The following is a 22,564-nucleotide window of genomic DNA, read 5'->3' on the forward strand; positions in this document are numbered from 1 at the left end:
AACAATTTTGAGGCATATAATAGTCAACTTCAGGAATGGTATAGGCAGAGCCTCATTTCCCGAGAAGAACTTCAATTTCTAAAAATTGTTAACCCCGTCACACCAGTATTTTACCTTATCCCGAAGGTTCACAAAAACGCAGACAACCCCCCAGGACGCCCCATCATATCAGCGATCGGTGGCGCTCTGGAAAACACATCTAAGTAAATTGACTCTTTTTTTCTGTGCCCCCTAGTGCAGCAACTCCCATCATTTATTCATGACTCGGGTGATTTCCTACGAAAGATTTATGATCTTCCGTGGGAGGATGACCTTCTGCTGGTGACTATCGATGTCACAACATTATACACCAGCATTAGACATGACGATGGTCTAAGGGCTGTCAAATTCTTTCTACAAGAGCAACCTATTGACCTCTGGTTGCATACTCAAATGCTACTAGCAATGGTGGCTATGCGCCTGAACAACAATTACTTTCTTTTTGACACTATCCTGTACAGACAGATTTGTGGAACCGCGATGGTCACCTGCTTCGCCCCCAGCTATGCTAATTTGCATATGGGGTGGTGGGAGGAGCAGGTGGTCCGAGCGGAATACCACAAGGAGTGGGGGGAAAATATCCTCCACTGGAGTCGTTATATAGACTACCTTTTTGTAGTGTGGAGGGGGTCAGAAGAGACTGCTCGTAATTTCATCAAAAACCTGCAAACCAACTCCCTTAATCTGAAGTTTACAAGTAACATCAGCGCAACCTCCCTTCATTTCCTAGATTTGACCATATTTGTCAAAGAAGGCAGACTCCACTCCCAGTTGTACAGGAAACCAACAGCTGGTAACACGCTGCTTCATGCAGCTAGTTTCCATCCCAACAGCCTTATTAAAAGTATCCCATACGGAGAAAGCCTTAGATCTATCCGTAATTGCAGTGGCCACGCTTGTTTGGAGGAAGAGCTCAAAACATTGAACACCCGCTTTAAGGCAAGAGGGTATACTCAGGGAAACATTGAAAGTTCGATAACAAAGGCGAAGCAGAAAAGTAGGGAAGATATCTTATTTTGCAAAAATAGTACATCTGCGATAAATAAGAATAAAACTCAGGCAAACCAAGTTAGGATGATCACGACATATAACAAGAAACATAAAGAAGTTAGGAACATCCTTAACAAGCACTGGCACCTAATAGCAAATGATCCCATCCTGCAAACCTTTGTTCAAAAGAGACCAGCAATTTCATTTAGAAAAGCGACATCTTTTAAACAAATGCTTGTCTCAAACATGCTGCAGCCAAAACAAAAGCGTAAGGAAGGTGATGGTAATTGGTTAAAGAAGAAGCCAGGTTTTATCAAGTGTACGAAGTGTAAGGCCTGCAAGTTGGGGGTCAACACACAATCGTACCCTGTTGGTCTATCAAAAAGAGTGAAGCAAATAAGGGGAATCTTCACATGCAAAACAGAATATGCTGTCTACGTGCTTCACTGCCCATGTGGCCTGAGGTACGTAGGCAGCACAATTCATCCGGTCCATATAAGAATCCTGCAGCATATGAGAGCCATCCGCAACGTAGATAAAACATACCCAGTCGCCCACCACTTCGAGGCAAAGCACAACAAAGATGAAACTGTGCTCAGCTATTTCGTAATTGACTATGTCCCTAAGAGCCTTCGTGGGGGAGACAGACTAAGCAAGCTGAGGCGCCTCGAAACGAGATACATCCTAGAGCTTAATTCAAAGGTTTCGGGAGGCCTGAACCTGGAAGAAGATCTGAGCACTCAGTTGTAGATTAGCATTAGGGTCCAAGTGATGCCAAACAAAGAAATACAGTGAATGAAGTGTTTTGAAAATGTTGAGGGGTGGCGTAATCCTGTTCTAGCAGAAGTTTTTTAAATTTTTTAGAATTCTTTGCACTTTCTACCCAAGGGTAGTTTATCTGGTGAGCACAATAGTTGAAGGGCGGGGGATGCCCATTCGGGCAAAATGTAAATATTTCAAATGTATTATCACAGTACACATTACAAAAGAACATTAATGCCCACTAGGGCAAAACAGACTATTGTTATACATTGCCTTAAAGCTGTTATATATTACCTTAAAATTGCTTTTGCAGTTTAGCACTATATAGCTTTACACAATCCTTGCAGTATCTCCCTAGTAATTCCGTTACCAATATTCTAATTAAACTGGTAAAGGGAAATGTGCTTTTATTAATAAAGTTGTAGAAGAGATATATATAAAAAAAACTGCATGATAGAATTAATGCTTTCTGGTAAATGAAATCTACAGTGCTATATTGCATTTTAAATAACAATGTCAGGTGTACTGTGACAGTGTGTGGCTAAATGCATATATGTTTACATCTTATATTCACATTTGCATTGATGTATGAGATAATTGTATAAAAACTACAAGTCTTTCTTCCCCGCTACCCAATTTGTAGTTCCGATCACGTGATGAGGGGTGGTGCACTAAGTTTAAAATGGCGATTGTAAATGTCTAACTTCGGTGATCAAGCCTGCTGGTGAGGCGAAACGCGTCCGAGGGCTGACTGAGAATAAATTAATTTTGGCCAGCACACAGCTTCGTCAACTTGTGGTTTTCTACTTGAGAGGATATATATATATATATATATATATATATATATATATATATATATATATATATATATTTTCAATATCAAAAAGTTCACGCGGCACACTTCTTGGCAAATAAATCACAGTTTAATCACACAGGTCTTTGAGCAAAACTCCTACGCGTTTCGAACAAACGTTCTTGATCATGGCAGTGTTCTACAATTAGTCCTTTTTTCATTTCTCATTTTATGCTTTCACCTTGTATCTCGTGGCGGTGATGCATTATGGGCATTGTAGTTTCATTTGCAGTTATGTAACCCTTTGTTTTGTTAATAACTTTATTTTCAGTTTATTTAAGTTGGGCATTTATGTGGGGAAAATTCTAAAGACTCAGTCCCAGCTAATACGTATTTGTCCTTAAGTAGGACTTATTTATTCTGTATTATAATTCACCTTTGTGTGTTTAATGTCGTTTGCGCTTTGTTGTGCGCTACGATCTCTGGGATGTCTGATCCTTAGATTGAGTTGTTTCTAGGGCTGAGTGCCCTTTGCCCCACATATGTGCCCATTCTGATATTTTTGATATCATTAGCCCATATTATTAATTAAGTAAATTCACCAACTTCAGAGGTCCACATTGTAAGCAAAACATACTGTATCTCATTTTTAACTTTACTACAATTCTTTTACAAATGAACATGCATTTCTTCATCTGCGTTCAAGCCTTTAGGGTACTTTGTTTTGAATTTAATTATCAATTTGGACTCTAATCTTCTCAACTTTAAGAGTCTATCCCCCCCGCGTTCTTGATTTGGAATTGTCGCTAATCCCAAATATTTTATGTCCTGCCATGTTTTTCCTTCATGTTGTTTTAAATTTTTGCCATGGCATAGGCATTGTCATCATTTTGTATCGCTCGAATATGTTCCAATATTCTTTTTTTCAAAGGGCATTTCGTACTGCCTATATATTCTTTTCCACAGCAGCATCTCAGCATATATACCACAAATGATGATTCGCAGGTTATTTTTGTTTTGATTGTAAAATCTTTTCCAGAGGGGTCTTTTAGTATGGTGGTGTTTTGACCTATTTTGCAGGCTTTGCAGGTCATCGACTTTGTAAATCCATTGCTTCTTTTTTGAAGCCAGTCTGTAGGTTTGTTTGATGTAAAGTGACTTCTTACCAAATAGTCTGTGAGGTTTGGCGCTCTTCTATATGAAATTAGAGGGCCTGTTCCAATGTCCTTTCCAATATCTGGATCTTTTGTTAAGATATGCCAGTATTTTGAAAGAATTTTCTGAATCTTGTAACTTTCCTTGTTATATGTAACAATCATTCGTGGTCGTTCCTCCATTGCGTTTTCAATGTCTTTCCTTTTATTAGTAAGTGTTTCCAATCTTGTTTTTTGTCTGGCTTTTTCTTCTCCATGTGCTATGTCTGTGTGGTTGTAGCCTCTTTCTAGAAATTGCCTTTCAGTGTCTTTGAACTTTTTCTCCATTTCCTCTGTTGTTGAGCAATTTCTCTTCATACGAAGAAACTCTCCGTAAGGAATGCTTTTTATCAGTTTTTTGGGGTGGAAGCTTTGACCATGGAGAATACTGTTTGTTGCCGTTCGTTTTCTGTGGGTAGTCGTTTCGATCTTGTTATCCTTTATGAACACTTTAATGTCCAGAAACTCAATTTCTTTTGGGTTGATGTTATATGTGAATTTCAAACCCACATCATTGCAATTTAAGATGTTGAAAAAGGTCTCAAATTCCGCTGTGGTTCCTTTCCACAACAGAAACAAGTCATCAATGAAACGCACCCATAGTGCTACTTTAGCCATGTATGGGTCGTTTTCCTCTCTCCAAGCTATGTTCCTCTCCCACCAACCCATCATGAGATTCGCATAGCTTGGAGAGAAGGAAACTCCCATGGCCGTCCCGCACTTCTGTTGATACATCTTTTGGTTAAATAAAAAGACATTGTTATACAAACACATTCGAATCATATCTGTTAACATTTTAGAATGTTCAAGTTCAGTAATAGGTCGCTGTTTAAGAAAAAAGTTTATTGCTTTCAAGCCGATTTCATGGCTTATAGAGGTATAAAGTGACACCACATCAATGGTGACCAACATGTAGGATGGTTGCCATTCTGTATTGTTTAGCAGTTTTAGGAAATCTCCTGTATCTTTTATGTAGGAGATTAGTGTGGGAACCCAAGGAGCTATGAAGTAGTCAACATAGTTTGCTACGTTTTCGTACAGACTTCCGCAGCTGGAGATTATTGGTCTTCCTGGTGGTTTATTCAGCGTCTTGTGTACTTTAGGTAAAAAGTACATGGTTGGTATGATCGGATGTTCTACCATTAAGTATTTCTTTTCATTTTCTGTGATCAAAGTTTTTTCTTGCCATTTGTTAAGTTTGGCCTCCAGATCAACTATAAGTTCTGGGATCGGGTTCTTTTTTAATGGTTCATAATTTTTTTCATCCTTTAGTTGACGTAATGCTTCATCTATGTAATGTTGTTTGTCCATTATTATGATGTTGCCACCCTTGTCCGCAGGTTTAATTTCAATCATTGGATTATTTTTTAATGATTGTATTGCTGCTCGTTCTTTTTTTGTTAAGTTTTCTTTTTTGTTCGCTTGATTTGTGTTTGTCATTTGTTCTATATCACTTACAACTAAATCATAAAATAAGTCAATTTTGTTCCCTGGATGAAGTGTGGGATAAAATTTCGATTTGGCTTTGAATGGAGTCTTCATGCTTTTATCTGTTTTTACTACCATTTCTTGCAATATTTGAGTATCCGTTATTTGTGAACCTGTCACATCATGTGCTAGTTCATATGCGATTCTCAGATGAGGAACGTCTTCAATGTTGCATATTTCACTTTGATCTTGGTTCAAATTCAAAGTCTCATCTCTTTGTTCAGATGTTCCTTGTGAGGTGTTTCCAAGATTTTCCTGTATTTCAGTTCGTTTTCGATTTGGCATTTGTTTGGCAAAGTGCTTTTTTAATTTCAGTTTTCTTATATATTTATATAAGTCTATTTTTGTGTCAACTTCTTCATGATGAATTTCCGGGCAAAAGGATAAGCCCTTATTAAGTAGATCGATTTCATCTTTGGATAAGTTATATCTGGATAAATGAATCACCAGATTGGGCGTTGTGTTTTTCTTTTTCATCATTTTCTCACTGGTCTTGATCTCAGGTTGTATCGATTTCCTTTGTCTTGCACTTCGTCTGGTTTTGCGTTTTGTCTTCCTGAGAATTGTTGTGGGCCTCTTCCTCTCGTTTTTTGTCTTCTTTGGCCACGTCCACGTGCGCCTGTGTTGTAACGTGGTGTTTGCTGCTCGTGATAGAGCAGCTCCATCTCCTCTAAAAAAGAAAAATTACGTATGCCCATTGCTCTTTGTTCTCCTTCACTGATTTCTGATTCAGATCCACTTGTTTGTTGACTCGTTCCCTTTTTGGTTGTTTCATCCCACTGTTTTTTGGCCAAATCGAATTTCCGGGCAAAGGTAAGGATTGTTCCAAATTTGTAGTCGTCCTCATCCCTATGGAATTTTCGCTCTTTTCTTTTTTGGACCTCATCATCATGTTTGTCTAGATTTTTATCCATTTCTGTTCTTAATTTTTTAATTAAAGCACTTTCATCCTTTAGCGATGCTATCTCATTTTCAATATCAGTTATTTTCTGTAATAATTCAGCGATCTCCTGTCTGGCATATTTTATGATTATTTGTATCATTCCTTTCGAGCACTCCATATTGTTCTTCCCCCATTCCTCCAACATTTCGGGTTTTGTGTCAGGGTGATTGGGTAAGGTAAATATTCGGAGACCTCTGGGTACCATGTTACATTCCAAATATTTTTCTAAAGTTATTATTTCCCATCCCCGTGAAATTTCTTTTCTCATTGATTTCTCCAATTTTATAAACAATTGCTTTGCTGTGTTTATGGTCTGTTGTGGTGCTTTTTCAACCCCGCCTTCAGCGCCTGTTGTTTTTGCATTCTTATCTCGTTGGAACATCGTTTCCGCTTTGGCTAATCTTTGCCTTGCTCGTTCTTCCATTTCGATGCTTTCTATATTCAGTATGCTTCGTCAATTACAAAATGGTCCTTCCGTGTGGTTGCAGTACTTTGTTTTTTAACTGGTAGGGAAGGAATTTTACGAACACTGTTGCTTTAAAATATTTCTTTTCGAGAATGCGGGTCTTATATGTTTACCCGTTTGCTCGACCTGTTACTCTGCCAAGAAAGGTTCAGTGATGTGCGTAATTTGCAATTTCACTTCTGTTTATCCATGCTCGGAAACAGTTCCCTCTCATGCAATGAACCCCACACGGCTTTTCCAAAATATTTCGCCGCTTCGCTCACACAGTTACTCACCCGGGAGACTCCCGGCCGTGTTCGCGTCCTCCGACTGAGCACGTCGACGCTCAACCAAGGTGTCCGTGAGTCGTTGTTGGTCCTCCGGACTGCTGTGCTGTTTGGCAATATCTTGAAGCGTTACAAGGGTGGCAACATCATAATAATGGACAAACAACATTACATAGATGAAGCATTACGTCAACTAAAGGATGAAAAAAATTATGAACCATTAAAAAAGAACCCGATCCCAGAACTTATAGTTGATCTGGAGGCCAAACTTAACAAATGGCAAGAAAAAACTTTGATCACAGAAAATGAAAAGAAATACTTAATGGTAGAACATCCGATCATACCAACCATGTACTTTTTACCTAAAGTACACAAGACGCTGAATAAACCACCAGGAAGACCAATAATCTCCAGCTGCGGAAGTCTGTACGAAAACGTAGCAAACTATGTTGACTACTTCATAGCTCCTTGGGTTCCCACACTAATCTCCTACATAAAAGATACAGGAGATTTCCTAAAACTGCTAAACAATACAGAATGGCAACCATCCTACATGTTGGTCACCATTGATGTGGTGTCACTTTATACCTCTATAAGCCATGAAATCGGCTTGAAAGCAATAAACTGTTTTCTTAAACAGCGACCTATTACTGAACTTGAACATTCTAAAATGTTAACAGATATGATTCGAATGTGTTTGTATAACAATGTCTTTTTATTTAACCAAAAGATGTATCAACAGAAGTGCGGGACGGCCATGGGAGTTTCCTTCTCTCCAAGCTATGCGAATCTCATGATGGGGTGGTGGGAGAGGAACATAGCTTGGAGAGAGGAAAACGACCCATACATGGCTAAAGTAGCACTATGGGTGCGTTTCATTGATGACTTGTTTCTGTTGTGGAAAGGAACCACAGCGGAATTTGAGACCTTTTTCAACATCTTAAATTGCAATGATGTGGGTTTGAAATTCACATATAACATCAACCCAAAAGAAATTGAGTTTCTGGACATTAAAGTGTTCATAAAGGATAACAAGATCGAAACGACTACCCACAGAAAACGAACGGCAACAAACAGTATTCTCCATGGTCAAAGCTTCCACCCCAAAAAACTGATAAAAAGCATTCCTTACGGAGAGTTTCTTCGTATGAAGAGAAATTGCTCAACAACAGAGGAAATGGAGAAAAAGTTCAAAGACACTGAAAGGCAATTTCTAGAAAGAGGCTACAACCACACAGACATAGCACATGGAGAAGAAAAAGCCAGACAAAAAACAAGATTGGAAACACTTACTAATAAAAGGAAAGACATTGAAAACGCAATGGAGGAACGACCACGAATGATTGTTACATATAACAAGGAAAGTTACAAGATTCAGAAAATTCTTTCAAAATACTGGCATATCTTAACAAAAGATCCAGATATTGGAAAGGACATTGGAAAAGGCCCTCTAATTTCATATAGAAGAGCGCCAAACCTCACAGACTATTTGGTAAGAAGTCACTTTACATCAAAGAAACCTACAGACTGGCTTCAAAAAAGAAGCAATGGATTTACAAAGTGCATGACCTGCAAAGCCTGCAAAATAGGTCAAAACACCACCATACTAAAAGACCCCTCTGGAAAAGATTTTACAATCAAAACAAAAATAACCTGCGAATCATCATTTGTGGTATATATGCTGAGATGCTGCTGTGGAAAAGAATATATAGGCAGTACGAAATGCCCTATGAAAAAAAGAATATTGGAACATATTCGAGCGATACAAAATGATGACAATGCCTATGCCATGGCAAAAATTTAAAACAACATGAAGGAAAAACATGGCAGGACATAAAATATTTGGGATTAGCGACAATTCCAAATCAAGAACGCGGGGGGGATAGACTCTTAAAGTTGAGAAGATTAGAGTCCAAATTGATAATTAAATTCAAAACAAAGTACCCTAAAGGCTTGAACGCAGATGAAGAAATGCATGTTCATTTGTAAAAGAATTGTAGTAAAGTTAAAAATGAGATACAGTATGTTTTGCTTACAATGTGGACCTCTGAAGTTGGTGAATTTACTTAATTAATAATATGGGCTAATGATATCAAAAATATCAGAATGGGCACATATGTGGGGCAAAGGGCACTCAGCCCTAGAAACAACTCAATCTAAGGATCAGACATCCCAGCGATCGTAGCGCACAACAAAGCGCAAACGACATTAAACACACAAAGGTGAATTATAATACGGAATAAATAAGTCCTACTTAAGGACAAATACGTATTAGCTGGGACTGAGTCTTTAGAATTTTCCCCACATAAATGCCCAACTTAAATAAACTGAAAATAAAGTTATTAACAAAACAAAGGGTTACATAACTGCAAATGAAACTACAATGCCCATAATGCATCACCGCCACGAGATACAAGGTGAAAGCATAAAATGAGAAATGAAAAAAGGACTAATTGTAGAACACTGCCGTGATCAAGAACGTTTGTTCGAAACGCGTAGGAGTTTTGCTCAAAGACCTGTGTGATTAAACTGTGATTTATTTGCCAAGAAGTGTGCCCGTGAACTTTTTGATATTGAAAATCAACTGAGACACGCTCCCGGTCTCACAACGCGGGCACCAACAGAAGTGTTCCCTCTGTGACGGGGACAATTGAGAGGATATATATATATATATATATATATATATATATATATATATATATATATATATATATATATATATATATATATATATATATATATATAATATATATGTAAAATGGAACACTTAAAAATATATATTTTAATTTATATAAAAAATTAATTATTGTTTTTTCATTTACTATTATCAAAAGCATAAATAGATACATTTATATAGTTAAAAAAACATAAAAATATGAAAACACAAATACAAAACATTAAGTCAAGTCAAAAGATATGTTTATTATGACCATAGTCTTTAAACAAATGCAAGTAACCGTATCACAGAATGTAATTCTCATAAAATGCATAAAACCTTGTAAAAATTAGTCCAGTACAAAATTCCTATACACCATTTAAAAAAATGCAAAACATCAATAAAATTACATTTGCCTTAAAACTTAAATTTACATTTAAAACCTATTCCTTTCATTTGCTACCGGGTGTATTTTCCTTGATTTGAAATTTCATTCATTACTTCAGATTAATCCTGATTCCTTAGTGCCCTCATGGCCACCTTTATATATATCCCAAGGGCAATTGCGATATCAATAGTGGGGATTTCAGTTAATAGGTTTGCAGCCTGCGCCCTTGTTCTTATATCGTGTTTTAGGAACACTGGGCGCAGCCACTGTTTCCGCTGTTCCAATAGTGACAAACAATCAAGTAAGATATGTAGCAGGTCTCCTTTGGTTCCCAGCTTACACCTGCAGCACCCTTGCTGGTCTAACATTTTTGATTTAAGGTCTCTATTTGTTAGCCAAGGGTTTATCCCAATCCGCAGCCTCAGAATCTCTTGCCTGTATCCGCGATTGGGTAGTATGTCTAAGTAGGGGAACCAGTTTTCTTTGGACCAAGAGTTTAGCATGTGTGCTACTGAAATCTTCTTTGCTAAGTAACCTAAATCAATCGTTCTGGATACTTCCTTCCCATTTAGCTTTAGCTCACACTTGGACCCAAGAACTTGATACGTTTCCTGGTCCACTTCTATCTTTAGCCTTTTACAGATCTGCACCAATCTTTCCCTGCAGGCCTTTGCCCATTTTAGCTCGCTGTTCTGTATCTCTTTCCTACACCAGTGAGCTACTTTCTGCTCTTCTGGATCCTCGAGTCTTTACCAGAATCTGATTACAGCCATCTGTGTTTGTATCTCCCAAGCCTTTGTGCCTAATTCTGTTCTTATGGCTTGTATCATAGAGGATTGTGGAAGAGATAAGAGACTTTTTATGCATTTCCCTTCCACCGTGTCCCAGGCTCCCTTACCGCTCAAACAAAACATTAAACTAAATTACCAAAGTAATTAATTATATCAAAAATTATAAAATAAAAAAAAATGTAAAATATTACAAAAAATATATAAACAAATAATTTATAATCAAACACAAATATTACTAAGAAATATATTTCAACAGTCAAAAAAAAGTAATCAAATCAACAAATAAAACATACATTATTCCAACTGCAATCTGTGTATCAGTAGGGAAAGTGTTGGACTTTATAGGACCAAAATTTACTATTCCCACTCCAGTCTGTGCAACAGTAGAAAAAGCGTTGGACTTTGGAGAGGTTAAATTTACTATTCCCACTCTAGTATGTGCAACAATAGGGAAAGCGTTAAAATTTAAAGGGGTAACATTTACTATCCTCCCCCAACACCCTCCAATCTGTTCAACAGTGGGTAAAGTGTTAGACTTTGGAGAGGTTAAATTTACTATTCCCACTCTAGTCTGTGCAACAGTAGGGAAAGTATTGGACTTCAGAGGGGCAAAATGTGCTATTCTTATTCCAGTATATATAATAGTAGGGAATGCGTTAGACTTTTGAGAGGTAAAATGTACTATTCCAAATCCAGTCTGTGCAATAATAGGGAAGCATTGAACTTCAAAGGGACTAAATTTTGTTTTCCCATTTAAGTCTGTGCAACGGTAGGGAAAGCGTTGGTCATCAGAGGGGTTCATATACTACTCCCACCCCAGTCTGTGCAACATTATGGAAATTATTGGACACTGGAGAGGTAACATGTATTATTACAACTCCAGTCTGTGCAACAGTAGGGAAAGCATTGGACGTCGGAGAGGTTATATTTACTATTCCCACTCCAGTCTGTGCAACAGTAGGGAAAGTTGGAATCCAGAGGGGTAATATTTACTATTCCCACTGAAGCCTGTGCAGCAGTAGGGAAAGTACTTCACTTCAAACATATAACACATTTTAATAACCCTATTAGCTGACCAGAAATATAAAGCTCTTAATATAAAAATGATCTATATAAAATTAAAAAACAATTAAACAATCTACATGATTATGAAACATTTTAATAATTATTCTGGAGTTTTACATTTTTTAAATTAATTAATTTGTATTTAAATTCCCACACTATACTCCCACAAATTAAAAAATGTAACTAAAATAAAGAAGTATAACACAATTAACAAATTGAATAATCAATTATAAATAAATGAATAATTTATTGTTAATTAATGTTACATAAATAGCTTCCCATCCTATGACCCTACCAAAATAACAGCCTGCACCTAGTATATAATGTAAAAGACATAATTATTTAACAAATTACATAATATTCAATCAATTAAGTAATTCATATTAAATTAATAATTAATCATTATCTAATTATTACTTAGTTAACTTCCCACCCTATACCCCTACAACCTCAACAAACCGCACCTAATATAACTTAAAATATATAATAATTTCACAATATACATAATTGATTATCAAGTAAATAATTCATAATAAATTAACAATTAATTATAATGAACTGTACTTAATTAACTTTACACCCTGCACCCCTACAGACCTCACAACCTGCTAAACTCTATAAATTACTATTGACAATTAAATTAAAAATGATATACCACTTAAAATTACAAACTATGTTTACAAATATTGTAAACGATTATACAAATAATATCTAACGGGTAAAATGAATATATGAACTAAAACACATAACAATAAATTAAACATTATGGGGGTCATTAGGATGACGGGCGGACTTAGTTCACAGGCCAGGTCGCTCCCCCACCGCGTCAGCATCCCCCTTGCTGCCTCTGTTGGTTCCTGCTTTTTTCCCGCCGTTTCTTGCGCTTTCCCGCTCCCGCCGCTGCCTCCCCTGCGACCCCGCCCCCCGCGCCTGATTCGACACCCGCTCCCCCTCCCAGCTGCCCCTCCCTCACTCGCCCCCTTCTTAATGAAGGCTGCTGCGCACTAAGGGAGCGACCCTCGACCCTGTTCACGGGCCAGGTCGCTCCCCCACCGCGTCAGCATCCCCCTTGCTGCCTCTGTTGATTCCTGCTTTTTTTGCCGCCGTTTCTTGCGCTTTCCTGCTCCTGCCGCTGCCTCCCCTGCGGCCCCGCCCCCCCCGCACCTGACTCGACACCTGCTCCCCCTCCCAGCTGCTCCTCCCTCCCTCGCCCCCTTCTTAATGGAGGCCGCTGCGCAGCCGCACGCAGCGGGCCCCTGGAACCCACCGTCGCCATGACGACAGACTCAGATATGACGCCGACTCCCTCCACGCACTCAACGCCGGCCGACACAACACCTGCTTCCAGGCCACCCCGAAACGGACCTACGGACCCTTCTCCTGCCGCACCTGCAGCTTCACCTGCGACAGACCCACCAAACCTCCTAGAACTAGACCCAACCATCTCTGCTGCATTCTGCTTAACACCCACTCCGCACGCAAACACACCATTAAGCTCTGGGACCTGCACGACACCTTCGTCCCAGACGTGGCCTTCCTCACCGAGACCTGGTTGAACGACTCCTCAGCACCCGACATCGCCATAGCCATCCCGGACGTCTACAAGATCACCCGCAGGGACCGCGCCAATGGAGTCGGAGGAGGAATAGCCATCTTCTACAAGTCCACCCTCAAGGTCACCACCCACGCAGATGACACCCTCAACACTGCCGAACACCTGCACTTCTGGATCCACACCGACCCCAACACCGCCCTCAGAGGAACACTCGTCTACAGACCCCCCAGACCCTGGGCTCAGTTCAGCGACTCCATCGCCGACCTCGCCAGCACCCACGCACTCGCCTCTACATCCTCCTCGGGGACCTGAATTTCCACCTCGAGAACAATGACGCCAACTCCGCCACTCTGAAAACCTCGCCAACCTCAGCCTCAGACAACTCGTCACCGCACCCACCCACGCCGCAGGCCACACGCTGGACGCCGTCTTCTCAACAAGCACCCACCTCGCCTTAGACCACACCTCCGAACCCCACTGGACCGACCACCGCTGCATCCACTTCACCTTCAAAAAACCAACCACGCACCATCGCACCCAACAGCCGCCGCGCCGCTGCTGGAACAAAGTCACCGAAGACCAGCTGACCACCACCCTCGCCCAGAACCTACCCATCGACCCCACCTTCCCTGACGCCGCAGCCCGCAACCTCAGACAGTGGAACGACGACTGCGCCAACACCCTCGCCCCACTCAAGAGACCATCCAACAGCCACGCCAGCAGGAGAGCCACCTGGTTCACGGACGAGCTCCTGACCTCCAAACGCGCCTGCCGTAAGCTGAAGAAGAAATGGCTCCACAAACAAACACCAGAAAACCACGCAGCCCAAAAGGACGCCACCCGCAGACATCACCACCTCATCAGACTAGCCAAGAGATCCTCCTTCAAAGACTGCCTGGTTAACAACGTACACGACAGCAAAGAGCTCTTCAGCATCGTGAAAGAACTCTCCAATCCCGATGCCAGCGCCAACGACATCCCGCCCTCACAAGAACTGTGCGACTCACTGGCCATCTTCTTCCACCGCAAGATCGCTGACATCCACGACAGCTTCAACTCCACAACTGCACCAACGATGCACGACTCCACCACCCCCGCGATCAACAACAGCGCCAACCACCTGACCTCCTGGACCAACACCAACGACGACGAGACACGCAAGATCATGAACTCCATCCACTCAGGATCTCCGTCAGACCCATGCCCACACCACGTATTCAACAAAGCAGACGCGGCCATCGCACCCCTACTACGGAAGGTCATCAACATCTCCTTCGAAAAAGCGACATTTCCGGAAAGCTGGAAGCACGCCGAAATCAACGCCCTCCTCAAAAAGCCCAAGGCGGACCCCAAGAACTTCCGACCCATCTCCCTGCTCCCGTTCCCGGCAAAGGTCTTCGAGAAAATCGTCAACATTCAACTGACCTGCCACCTCAAAGACAACAACATCCTGGACCAGTCCCAATCCGGATTTAGACGAAACCACAGCACCGAGACAGCCCTCATCGCCGCCATAGATGACATCAGATGCCAACTGGACAACAGCCCTCATCCTCCTGGACCTTTCAGCCGCATTCGACACGGTCTGCCACCGCACCCTAAAGACACGCCTCCAAGAAGCCAGAATCCAAGAGAAGGCCCTTGACTGGACCACGTCCTTCCTCTCCGGCAGAACCCAGAGCATCCGCCTCCCAGTCCGGTCCGAAGACACCGACATCATCTGCGGCGCCCCCAGGGCTCATCCCTTAGCCCGACACTGTTCAACATCTACATGGCCCCCCTCGCACAAGTGGCCCGCCATCACAACCTCAACATCATCTCTTACGCCGACGACACCCAGCTCATCCCCTCCCTCACCAAGGACCCCCACACCGCCAAAACCAACATTCTCAAGGGCATGAAGGCCATCGCCGACTGGATGAGGAGCAGCCGTCTGAAACTGAACTCGGGCAAGACAGAGGTCCTCCTAGTCGGACACACCCCCTCAGCCTGGGACGACTCCTGGTGGCCGACCGCTCTAGGGACAGCACCGACACCAACCGACCACGCACGCAACCTAGGATTTAATCCTCGACTCCTCCCTCTCCATGTCCAAGCAAGCCAACGCCGTCTCCTCCTACTGCTACAACACCCTACGCTTGCTCCGCCGGATCTGCAAATGGATCCCAACCGAAACAAGAAGAACAGTGACACAGGCCCTTGTCAGCAGCAGACTGGACTACGGCAACGCACTCTACGCAGGAATCCCAGCCAAACACCAACGGCGGCTACAACGCATCCAAAACACCTCCGCCCGACTGATCGTCAACGCTCCCCGCCGCAGCCACATTACCTCTCCCTGAGAGACCTGCACTGGCTCCCCATCGACAAGAGGATCACCTTCAAGGTCCTCACCCACGCACAAAAAGCACTCCACAACGCCGTAACAGCCTACCTGAACAGCACTCAGCTTCTACACACCCCACCTGCCAGCCTCGCCCTCGCAGATGTCCCCAGCATCCAACGTACGACCGCCGGCGGCAGATCCTTCTCTTGCCTCGCCGCCAAAACCTGGAACACCCTCCCAACCCACCTACGCCAGACCAAAGACCTACTTGCCTTCAGAAGACTCCTCAAGACCTGGCTCTTCGAGCAGTAGCGGCACCCCCCCCCCCCCCTCGGTGCCTTGAGACCCTCATGGGTATGTAGCTCGCTTACAAGTACCCTGATTAATTGATTGAGTCCACCCACCATCCTATCGGAATTCGGGACCACCATAAGGGCGGGAGTCCCGTGGGGGGTATTAGGATGCGCCCGCCACAGTGGCGGGCGCATCCTGCATTTTTAACAATGTGGTGGGCGGTGCTCAGTATATGAAAATGCTGGGGGTACCATGGGTACCCCCCATATGCACCCCCACCTCGACTTCACTTCGGGGGCCTGCAGGGGGCCCCCGAAGTGAAGACCGCATGCCTTTCCACGGAAAGGCATCTGTTTCTGCCCATTGTAATACGGCTGGCCACCATATTAAACCTTTTCCCCCCGGTCGCCTAACGGCGGACGGTGTTTCCGTCCGCCGCGGTCCTCCCCGCCATAGTAATATGGTGGGGGGAAATGGGTGGCGGGCGGATATGGATGTCTGGCGGATCGCCACCGCCCGCCTGGCTGTGGCGATCCGCCAGACATCCTAATGGGCCCCTAAATTTTTTACAACTATGTTACTGAAAACGATATTAACAACACAGATATTCTTAAAAACGGTATTACTTACCTAAAAAAACAATAGTCTTGTCATAGATTTTTCTGCATCACGATATTTTTGTGTAACGATATTTAAAACTCCATATTTCTGTAGCTCGATATTTTTAAATACCGTGCTATTCTGTTAATTACCTTGTAATGGGTATTAATACTCAGGAAGAGAAATGGCTGCCTATCTCTACCTGTTTTTCCATAAACAGGAAATTTATTGTGCATGAATTCCACCTGCTTTTGATCACCTCCTTCAAGTTTATTGTGTGGTCACACAACTTCCCGAGGTGTTAAGTACCAGACCTGTTTCTCCTCCCCAACTCTTTTCATTTATTGAGTAAGTCTTTGTCTGTTTGGCCTTCATTATGATCAGGTCTACTGGAAGTCTGCGGCCGTGTCTTTTTTTGCATTGTTGGATTTGCCACATTTACAACCATAATCCATCATCTGCTGCATAATCTGCAAATTTTTATAAACAAGAAATGTTGTTTCTAAGTCAAACGGATCAAATGTTACTAAAAGCATGTCAACACCTGTTCTTGTGTGCTGCAAGGCCCTTCAGAAAGGTGGACTGACAGCTAATTGCTGTATTTGGGTGTTAAATTGGTACTAAGGTGAAAACCCTTCACAGACAATGTTAAAAAAATTGCAATGCAACAAAGTAATACCACAAATGTTCCGTATTGTGCCGCATAATTTGCCTTTTCATGTTGCATAATTTGGTCAACCCTGCCATAGCAGTAATTTGATCCTCCTCTACCCTACTGCATAATTCAGTGGCCCTGTTGATGAACCAGTAGGGCCCTCTTTCTACATTGTTCGATCCCAATCCTTGTTGCTGTCCCTATCCTTGTTAAGAAGCAGTATTCTGTCAGAAATTTGCAGAATTGTATTTTGAGATGTGGAGGGTTGGATTCAGTAGGTGACTGTCTCCGTCATTAGTCTGCTGGCAATCAAAGAGAATGCTCATTTTTGCACTGTGAAAAGCTTTACCTAATACTATCTTGGTCTCTCTCTCTCTCTCTCTCTCTCATGCAGACCTTCATCGCTCAGCAGAGATTCTGTAGAATAGACCAATTGTTCTGGTCCTCCGGTGTCAAATCTAAAGACCTTAACATTTGGAGAAGGACAACAATTATCTTGCAGCTTCTTACCTCATGCTAGCCAATCCTCACAGCCATGAACCTACCAAAAGCAAATACCAGCATCTAGAGAAGACTATATCATAGGCTTTCCCTTCCGTTCAAAACATGCCTGTTGGCTTTCATCTGAAGAAAAGCAACGTAGTTCCTGTATCAAAACAGAACCAGTTGACTGCCTCTGATAAAGCTAGGATTTTGCAATTGCCTCGTCCAAACCGGATAATACAGCGCTTTTAGCCCTGCTAGAAGAATAAGAATAAATGTGTTTCCAGTTCGTAAACAGTTTTATAATTTAGTTGATTGCTTTCATTGGTTACATTACCAAGGGTTTAGAAACTAAAAGATCTGTACTCAGACGTATCTTCGTATCATATGATATTTATTATTATCACTTAAAATCTCTTCCTGTGTGCATGAAACCCAGTACACATTTACTTTACATATGTTATCTTTCAATAAACATGGGGAAGAAAATAAATTATGAAATTTATAATAGTTTCAATTGATATAGCAGCATTGTATCCCAAATTTCCTTTTCATTTCCCCTTTTTAAAAAGAGAAAACGAGAGGCTAGTGTTCCCGTTGGCATGCAGCCTGAAAAGAAGATGCGAGGTAAGAGTTTAAATCTTCTTTAATGCCATCAAGACAGGAGCAACGAAGTACAGCCACATCCAGTATTCACATCAACTGTCAAGTCTCTCCTTAACATTCCAGAACCCCAAGGTGGAAGTTCTGGAAAGAAATATTGTCATGGCTACAACCCAACACATCTTTCCCCATTACAAATGAAAACACGGGAAAACAAAATAATTACAAAGATTCATAACAAAAGAACAACAAAGTAGAACAATGGAATGGTAAGTAAGAGAGTATAACATACTACAGAAAAATTACTAATACATAATGTAATCATGAAACTTACTGGGTTACCTTGTAGATCTGGTGGAAGGTTCACGAATGTGAGAACCATGATATGTGCTACTTTGGTTAGAACAGGTAGTATGGGGAAATTTGTAAACAGAGATTTTACTTTTATTCCACCATTTTCCATCTTCCAGTTGTACAGCACTTTTATTAGCTCTTACTACAAGCTTGGGATCAGAGAATTTAGATGAACCTTTGGGCAAAATTCGGGGAACATTTGACTCTGACAAAATCTCCTACTTTTATCTTAAGTTCCCTTGTGTAATGTTGAATGTACTTCTTTTGAGCTTCAGCTCTTGTTTACATCCTGTATTTTTGCTGTCGGCAAATTAAACGCGCCCATCCATCCTCTTAACAGTTTTGAAGAAGGAAAACAAATGGGGAAACTTCTGTGTCAGAGTTGGGAGTAGTGCGTACAGCTCACAATAGGTTTTTTAGCTCATTTTTGCAATTCAATTTGCCAGCCTTGGACAGTTGTACATTGTCCTTAATCACCCTATTAAAGCTCTCAACAAGACCATTACTCCTAGGATGATAGAGGGAGGTTTTGGTGTGTTTGATATCCATAAAACTTAAAAACTTCTCAAATTCTGAACAGGTAAATTGGCACCCATTGTCTGATACAATTTCATCAGGGATGCCATCCCTTGCAAAAAGAAACTCAAGAAATTCTATAATACAAAATGTTGTGGGAACTTTAACAAATTTCAACTCTGACCAGCGGCTATAATAATCCATGAGAACAATACCATATTCAGGAACATCACTATCGGATAATGTCAAAGGTCTGATGATGTCGATGGCCAATTTAGACCAGGGTTTTGAAGGAACATCGACAGCTTGAAATGGGCTGGGAAATGTTACTTGAGACTTGTCACTAACAGCACAGTGGAAACAATACCTAACAATATGTTCTACATGTTTGTCAAGACCAGGCAACCAGAACTGCTCCCTAACTCTCCTCTTCATCGCACGCATGCCTATATGGCCCGCTTGAGCAAGAGTAAGTATTTTATTCCTCATGCTTGCAGGAACCACAAGTGAATCAGATCGATACAAAAAATCATTGATTAATGAAAGTTCGTAAAAAAAATGCTTACATTTTCCAATGGATTCGTCAAGGGAACACTCCCTACTCCAACCTGTGTTAATCATATTCAAAAGCTTCTTAATATCCACATCTGTGGAATAAGCATCTCTCCACTCACTTTCTAAAATGGCACCACAAGACTCAGAAATGGCATAACAAAACACCTCATCGCCATTTATGTCCTCACACTCATCTGTGTCATTAAAACTAGGCAATCTGGATAAACAATCTGCCAAAATGTTCCGTATTCTAGGAACGTACTCAATCACAAAATTATGTTCCAACAACCCATACTGCCATTTTCCAATATGGGGCGTGACCTTTTCTCCTCCTTTTGTAGTGAAAAGCTGGACTATAGGTTTATTTTCCACTCTTACAGTGAATTTGTAGCCCCACAGATAGTGTTTAAAATGAACAATGCCCCACCAACATGCTAAGGCCTTGTGTTCTATTACAGAAATATGTGGCTTCAGCACCCTTGAGACCCCTTGACGCAAACGCCACCACCTCATCTCTACCATTTCTGCGCTGCATTAGTACAGCGCCAAGACCTTTCTGACTAACGTCTGTCATGATTATGGTATGGTCATTAATGTCAAAAGACTTGAGTGGAATGGCTGTGCAATTTTGTACTTGATTAATTGGAATTCCTTAGTGCATTCTTCACACCATTTAAAAATGACATTTTTCTTAAGAAGGTTTCTCATGTGAAAAGTTTTTGAAGAACAATTGGGTACAAATCCTAGCGTAGAACTCGATGAGAGCCATGAATGATCTCAACTGATCCTTGTCATTGGGAACACAAAAATCTTCTATGGCCTTAACTAAACTGGCTTTTGGTTCAACACCTTTTTTCAGATAATTTGTACCCCAAATAATCTACAGAGGTTACATTTATCTTACACTTTTCAACACTCAAAGTGACACCTTTTTCTTTCAAAATGTTGAACCCAGTACGTAATGTTACATCATGTTGATTTTGGTCTGAACCGTAAACCAAAACATCATCTTGAAAAGCCATCACCCCAGGTACGTCCTTTAACATGCTTTCCACAATCCTCTGAAAAACTGCAGAAGCAGATGCAAGACCAAACGGCATGCGTTTATATTGGTATAGTCCTTCTGGGGTTGATGAAAGCTGTGTAATGTCGTGAGTCAGGATGTAAATCGACTTGATGGTAAGCCGATGTCATGTCAAGTAAACTATACCTTTTACTCTCAGTGATGTTTGGTAACAGGTGTTGGTCAATCGATTTAAATCGCGAAGATCAACACACATGCGCAAAGATCCATTGGATTTCCGGGTTAGAACAATTAGAGAAACCCAATCGGACGATTCTATGACATCACTAGCACAAAGTTTTTCTAATTCCTTTTTAAGTCCTCGTAAAGCCAATGGCACTCTCCGAACTTTATGTACTACAGAATGGGCACGATCAAGTAATTTGATTGTGTGCTTGAAACCTTTAAATAAACGTAGTTTGCTATTGAAAATTTCAGGGTGGGTAGTGTCCCATGTTTCTTCCTTAAGAGCTTTCACCAAAACCAAATATTTTTTTTAATATGACTTGATGTGTTTCATTAGGATATAGAATGATTCCTAGATTGCCTTGGTCTTGCCAACCCAAAAGACATGAATCATCTTTGGCAACATAGACAGTACCTTGTGCACAATTGCCTTTAAAATATAAATTGGCATGAAATTCACCTATGACATTTATGTTTTTACCACCATAAGCAATAGGACGAACCATTGAATGACTTAGAACATGACCTAGGGATTGAAATAAATCTTCCCATATTTTGTCACTTATAAGAGTAAATGGAGACCCTGAGTCGGCTTACACTTTGATATCTCTTCCATTCACAGTAAGAATACATAATGGTCGTTTTGATTCTTTTAGAACCATGGAAACGACATCTGTGTTGTGAGATTCAGTCAATATGCAAATCTGATCTTCATCACTTGAAGATGATACCTCCAAAGTTTGTTCAATGTTGAGAATGTTCTTTGTTGAAGAAGTGCTGGAATTGATAGAAGGTTTACTATTGGACCTACAAACATTTGCAAAATGCCCTCTTTTAAAACATTTGCTACAAGTTTTATTAAGGGCAGGACAAAATTTAGCATTACCAAAATGGGTAGTGCTACCACAACAGTAACATTCCCAGTGTCTGTAAGAAGGTCTGAAATTGGTGTTGGTTTTTTAATATGCCTCTTTTTTCCCTTGACGTTTGTCCTTTGGAATGGAGTTGGATTTACTTTTAATGGCTGAAACACTGTGTTGGAGTAGCCGAACTAGAAATCAACATTTGTTCCAGATACGATGTGATGCTTTCAATTCTGGTAGCAATTTCTATTGCTTTTTGTAGAGACAGTTCAGGCTTGTTTAAAAGAGCCTCCTGGACTTTTTTGTTATTAGTCTTTTCTACCAGCTGGTCTCTGATCATTTCTTCCTCAAATGTTTTATAGTCACAGGAAAATGCTAGAATACCCAATGCACCAACATACGTGGATGCATACTCTCCGGGAAGTTATGCCCTTTTTCGAAATGTATGTCTTTCTAATGTGATGTTTTTACAAGCTTTGACCCTGGTGTCAAGAGACTTAATTGCTGTGGAATATTCATCTTCTACTCCGTCACCTTTGCCTTCAACTAGTAAAACTACAACTTTGGTAGTGTGTTTAAGAAGGGTATGAGCAGCTGAGCCAAGACAGTGTCTTAAAATTGCAAATTTCTTCTTGTGTGTGAATGAATCACCTTCCAGAGCATCTAGATAT

The 22,564-nt window shown here is 41.1% G+C and overlaps 1 protein-coding gene across 6 annotated transcripts in view; it reads left to right on the plus strand.

The window, feature by feature from the left end:
- Positions 1-18,229, plus strand: part of RNF212B (ring finger protein 212B) — a 1,495,999-nt gene extending 1,477,770 nt beyond the window's left edge. For all 6 annotated transcript variants that reach the window (XM_078641360.1, XM_078641359.1, XM_078641361.1 and 3 more), the window contains one exon: positions 17,665-18,229. In XM_078641360.1, the coding sequence (XP_078497486.1) occupies positions 17,665-17,698 (34 nt within the window). In that variant the 3' untranslated portion in view covers positions 17,699-18,229. The remainder of the gene's footprint in view (positions 1-17,664) is intronic.
- Positions 18,230-22,564: the final 4,335 nt, after the last annotated feature.

The sequence above is a fragment of the Lissotriton helveticus genome, chromosome 5_1 (assembly GCF_964261635.1).
Source record: "Lissotriton helveticus chromosome 5_1, aLisHel1.1, whole genome shotgun sequence".
NCBI lineage: Eukaryota > Metazoa > Chordata > Amphibia > Caudata > Salamandridae > Lissotriton > Lissotriton helveticus.